The following is a 5,918-nucleotide window of genomic DNA, read 5'->3' as shown; positions in this document are numbered from 1 at the left end:
CACGCAATGGTGTTTTTCTTGCCGTGAGAGTGATTATTCCAAACTGCACTGTTGTTTCTTCAGGCCATTCGTCTGTCCTTACCAGAAGGGTACTGACATGTGCTGGTTCGAGGTCTCGGTTTTAGTAGATTTTGGAACCATCTTGCCTGAATTGCATCGTCTTGTCAAATGTCAACGGATAAAAATCACTTCTGCCAAACCCATGTTTAGTCATGGCTGAACAGAAAACAGAAGCTGGTGCCAAACAATATAAGTATAACCTGCAACACGATGCTGGTAGTATAAAAATGGCACCATTAAAAGGGAGACGTCGATGGATAATGCAGCGGTCGCCTCTCTGCAAGGGAATTAACGGCCCATAACGTGTCGCGTCCCTTGTTGGGGTTCGCCCGGTTTTCTGTTAAGTGTCAACTTCGGCCATGAAAGAAACCCTGCAAGTTGCGCCTGTCGTGCTCCTCCATTACTCTGCCCCCACAAATTGCCTTGAACATATTTTTTGTTGCTAATTGGTCCCCTTCATTTCGCCATACCAGATAATAACACCAAGAAATGAGTAAGGCACATACCGAAATTCGGTCGACTTAACATCACTGTTGAATAGCAGGTGACAGCTAATTAAAGGACATATGAACGACAGAGAAACCGGATATTTATATATGGTTGATTGAAAAGTAAACCCCTCTTGCTCCATCGTTTCTCCGAGCTTGCGAGAATTCAGCGCAATCTGACATGCAACATGTACAGAAAACATTCAGACTTTCAGAGGCTTGTGACGCGCTCTGCAACTGAAATCCTCGCTCTTTTTCCCGGAGAGTCGACGGGCAGGGGGATGGGGGTGACTGACTGATGCCTGGCATCAGGCATAGTTGCCAGACTGACTAATTAACACTATTACCACAGGGTACTTACTTACTGAACCGGCCCTCCTCCTCATCTTTTTATTATGGACCGGTGCCACCAAACCCAGCTGCATCCCATGTCGTCCTCAGGGTCTCTACTGCGCCGCGGCCGCGATCGACGACGATGACCGGCTGGGCCACGCTGAGGGCGGCCTCCAGGAGGCCGTCTGCTGTTGCTTGCGCCTCTTGGGGTCCTCGAGCTCCGACGTCAGCATCTCGAACATCACCTGCACGTCCTTGTATCCACAGGTCTGCACGTCCTCATGAAGCTTCAGTATGCTGCCTCCACCGCCTGCACGCACGAACGCACGGGTTGGTTTCAGATAAGGGTTTTGTTGTCACTGTCATGGGTTTCTCCCCACACTTTGCTAGTGGAGAGGAAAGCAGGAGCTATGCTATGATTTTTTAGCAACATGGTGACTTTATTAACTAAAGAAAGATATTATATTTGGTTGAATGAACTCAAATAAGCGCGAGTACACGACAAGTTGCCTTATAAACGCTTTTCATGTCACCATCTCCTACTTCACCTTTCTCGTCTTGGCGTTCCTTGACAAATAAATGGTGAACTTAGCAAGTTGATTGGGCTCTAAGAAAGTGTTGTTCCTCCAGGTCCATTCCTTTCTTGGCAGGTCGAACAACTTGGCAACTGGCGGCATGGGCCTAGCACAAATGGCAAAGCCACTAAGGCCCGTGTACTAAAGTTGTATCTATTAATAAGACCTTGGGGCCATAAACAATAATGGGCTTCCACTTCCACCACTGGCGATATCACCGAAGCTGCCGAGTCAAGGGTGTCTTTTATTCTTCTGGATAAAAAGGCGAGCCATCTAAAGAACACAACAGCATACATATATAGCATTATTGGCACCACACAGAAACACCAGAAGCTATCTAGTCTAGACAAAGAAAAAACTCCCAGAAGAGGAAGTAAAAGATGAAGTAGCATCTCATTCCCATCTCACCCCCAGCAAAAAAGGAAGGTAAAAAAGTGAAACCAACGGGGTAAAGGGAGACATTCGATATTCTTCTACCGCGAAATCCACGGCTAAACGCACCCCGCCATGCATCCTTATCTAGAAACCGCACGCGCCTTTTCCTCAGCCAAGAACATTCGCCCCCTCGGATTCTCACCACGAAGCTTCTTCGCCTCCTTCTCCACTACCTAAAACTTTACCACAAAGGCGCACGGCACACATGAATATATACGCCCTTTATTCCCAGCCGCAAGCGAGAACGATGGAGCGCCGTAAGTTCACTGACACGGCGACGTGTGGCTTTTTTTTATGGGATGGCAATGCATACCATGGTGAGTGACGTGACTCCATGTTGCTGCAACGGACGGCTGGGGACAAAAAGGAAAGGAGATAGCTCCACAAAGATACAAAACAAAATGTAAAGGTTGCCTTCGGCTATTGGCCGGCTATCATCACCCCGATCTCCAAAAAAACTGCTATCATCGCACTGTTCCAACAGAAAAAGGATGTAGGAGCCATGGGTGGCTCCGGTGGCCTGCGGCGTTCTTCCCCGGGCCCCCGGTTGATTCGTGCATACGATCATTGTGCCTACGAGTACTGGTATTACAACACAGTGTCCTACGATGATCCTGCCATAGTTCCATGATCATAATTAAGCTCGAGTTCTAGACAAGTTGGTGGACACTATCTCCCAATGATTGTGTGGTCGAGTGTCACATTTTTTCATAGAAAGCCTCCTGATGAGCGCAAGAGAACCATTGGCAGTGGCAGACCACTCCCCTCGCGCACCGCCGCAGCGGCAAAAGCTCGGTTCAGACGGCACGAGCTTAGCTGAATTATTGGAGGGCAATGGCAATGCACACTTGCTAAGACAAGGATCTCAAGACCAGACAAGGGAAGGTGCGAGAGAAGAGGACACGACAAGCAGCACTGCTACTACTTTTTCTCTATATAGATAGATTTGCACGGTGCCAAGGAAGATCTGTGCAGGTGTGTGGCAAAGATAATTTATCAGTAATTATTAACCGTGCGGCAAATATCAGATGGCGCATCGTAGTAGACCAGCAGGCCCACGACACTTGTCGGCGCCTACTGAATATGGACGGTACTGGCTGGCGGCACAGTGCGGCCAGTGCCAAGTAGTGGTGACGAGATCTCACACTGTGCGGCGCTGCTAATTCATTCCTTGCACTTGCAGGCTGCTGCCAAGTTCCTTGTATGTACAGTTGCGTACCGACAGGGAGGTTGACTTCCTGGGCAGCGCATTCAGTCTGGTCTCTGGTGCAAGTGCAGAGTAGCATTGTTTTGAAGAGAAGTATACCTAACTGAACCCGTTAAAATTCCGAAGAAATTTTCAGCATGGGTGGTCGGCAGCAGAAATTGAGAAAGAGGTCACCAGACTTTTCACCTCGGGGCCCGCGTGTGATAGAATATGTGAGAGGGGGGAGCTAGATTTGGGAGGACGCTAGTGCGAGATGACGGGGCGCAGAGGTGTGGCTTCTAGACTGAAACTGCAAAGTCCAATCCGATCTACCTAGCTAGTTGTATTTTAGTGGAGAAGTATCACATTCCAAAATGGATTAGTCTTTGACCCGTGTAAATTAAATTGACGAGTGTGGTCAATGCCGTAGGAGCGAAGAATTGCCGATTAAAGTAAGTTCAATCCAATTATTATACTACTACTGTAGAAAACAGCTTTGGGGTTCAGTGGTTTCTTGCGGAGGCTGTATAAACTAACTAATTATGCAGACTGAAGCGTCACCTAACCGCTACCGAACTCTGATAAGTTTCTTAAGTTTGGATTAGGAGAGGAAAGATGAAGAAGACAATAATGAGCATGGCTAGGCTATCTATCACTGGCCTGCTGAGTATGAAACTCTCTGTTCATCTAGGCAATTGTAGATTAACCTGAATAAACCTCAGCCACGCGCGTGTCACCTACCTAGAATTCTAGATACTGCTGTTTTGTCCCGCAGAGTTGAGTGGTAAAAACAATCCACGAGTGAATTCCGCAGTGATCATGGGAACTCAACTGACTAAACTGAAGTAGAAGGTGTCGCTCTGCGTGTGGCAACTATAAACCTCTAATTCAGCGCAACTGACTCAACTGATCAAACAGCCAGACACTGGAGAACTACGCATCTGATCCGCGTGCTAGCCGCGCCCAGGGCCACGGATCGAGCAATGGACGACGGCGAGGACTCGACCACGCGCGCACGAGAGAAGGGATCAGTACCTGTCTTGCGGGAGCGGACGCGGGTGGAGACGGCGGCGAGCGCGCGGCGCGCGGGGAAGACGACCTTCTTCCGCCACCAGGCCATCATCGCGCGCACGGGCGCCGGTATCCTCGCGGCGGCGGCCAGCCTCGACGCCCACCTCTCTCGCTCTTGCTGGGTATGGGATTTTGATCTCGAATCGAATTGAACGCGCCTCCCGACTGACACCGCGCGGGCTGATGGGTACTGTTGGGCTGCTGTTTATAGGCGAAGGCGGGGCAGCGGCGCTGGTTGTTGGTTGGTTGCACTCGCTGCGTTTTGGATTCGTGTGCTCTGCTCTGCCTTTTTTTATCTCTCGCGTGCCCCTTGCGTGCCTAGGGCTTTGCTGCTACCCCCACCCCAGGCCCGGCCCCTGGAAAATGTAGGGATGCATACAAGGGTCTAATTGCGTATTCCATCTGTCATGTTTATTGTTTAACCACGAATTTTAGGTCAAATTATCAATCATATATACTTGACTAGCCAAATATCTCTACTATATTGAAGGGAAGTTGGCGTTGTACGTCACCAAATGCGGTTTCGTCCCTCCCCCATGGTTTGGCATAATCTAAATCAAATCGATGTTTTTTTCCTTGTCCTACAGAAAACCCGGCATTAAATCAATCAAATCTTACTAAAATCATGTCCCGCATTAACTCAATTAAATCAAATAAAATCTTGGTAAAACCTTAACTAGATCAAATTTTATTTTTCTTCTCCTACCCGTACTCAAATCAAATCAAATCTTACCAAAATCTAGAATGAGATTTCCCACAAAAAAAAACTAGAATATGTCGGGTATAGCATATATGTCGAACACGATTGGTGTTGAACCACTAGAATATGTATGCTCCTATTTACAACACATGGACAATTAGCCATTTACTTTTATGGTGGAATAACTATACTTATATTTAGTCAAATCCATGGTCAGAGTTGATCCAAGATATAAGTATGACTAATAAACTTGGATAAATTAAGTACCCTAAACTGTTTCTTAATATTGTACTAAGTACAACATAGCATAGATGCACATAGGCCCACAGTCATCTACTGAATATTAGGCTGGTAAAGCTTCAAGATTAACGAAGTCACGATAAAGATCATGCTATCGACTATAATATTAGCATGCTGAAAATTTAAGGCGCTTTAATGAGATGCGAGTGCATTGAATGCACGATTTAGTCCATGATGAACTAGGCATTCAACCAATGTTTCGATCTTGAGCCACGCTAAACTACAGAGATTTCAACATGTGGTACGTTTACACATCAACCCGTCTCCTACTGTCCCGCCACCCTCCCCATGACCTCGTTCATCAAAGTGTGCTAGGGTGTGTTAGGATTGTTTTCTTATTACTCCCTCCGTCCGGGTTTATTGGGCCTATTGACCAAAACACAAAGACCAAGGAAGAATATTATTGGTAGGCACTTGTGAATTCCAAAGCATCACAGCAGCCGGTTGCCCGCTCCGCTTTTGCATGCAACCAACTACACACATGTACAGCGCTAGGTAGTTATTGCCTACAGCTGGTTGCATGCTACTTTTCTACATGCAGCGATTCAATGGAAGCAGCAGCCCAATCGTGCGCGAGTTCGGCGGAGGAGATCGAGGAAAGCATACACGTATATCTAGAGGGGCCTTAGAAAAACATACTATGGCAAAGTTGCTAAAAGGCCTAATAAACCCGGACGGAGGGAGTAATAGCTTAATCATGTGATTATTTTTTTTAGTAAAATGCAGGTTCTGCAGAAGATGTATATTTTGTGGCTCCTTGCAGATTAGGG

At 47.2% G+C, this 5,918-nt stretch overlaps 1 protein-coding gene across 1 annotated transcript; it reads right to left on the bottom strand.

The window, feature by feature from the left end:
* Nucleotides 1–550: 550 nt before the first annotated feature.
* LOC123046534 (uncharacterized) lies at nt 551–4,415 on the bottom strand. Its single transcript, XM_044469932.1, has 2 exons — nt 4,113–4,415; nt 551–1,191 (listed from the first exon to the last, which is right to left on the bottom strand). The coding sequence occupies exons 1-2, from the start codon at nt 4,198–4,200 to the stop codon at nt 995–997; spliced, it is 285 nt and encodes a 94-aa protein (XP_044325867.1). The 5' UTR covers nt 4,201–4,415; the 3' UTR covers nt 551–994.
* Nucleotides 4,416–5,918: the final 1,503 nt, after the last annotated feature.

The sequence above is a fragment of the Triticum aestivum genome, chromosome 2B (assembly GCF_018294505.1).
Source record: "Triticum aestivum cultivar Chinese Spring chromosome 2B, IWGSC CS RefSeq v2.1, whole genome shotgun sequence".
In the NCBI taxonomy this organism is placed as follows: Eukaryota; Viridiplantae; Streptophyta; class Magnoliopsida; order Poales; family Poaceae; genus Triticum; species Triticum aestivum.
This window is presented reverse-complemented; position numbering and strand designations above follow the sequence as displayed.

Excerpts from the sequence above, each read along its gene's own strand:
- LOC123046534 (XM_044469932.1), bottom strand. The coding sequence starts at position 4,200 with ATGATGGCCTGGTGGCGGAAGAAGGTCGTCTTCCCCGCGCGCCGCGCG. Across the intron at positions 1,192-4,112 it reads CGTCCGCTCCCGCAAGACAG|GCGGTGGAGGCAGCATACTG; the intron begins GTACTGATCCCT and ends TCGTGCGTGCAG.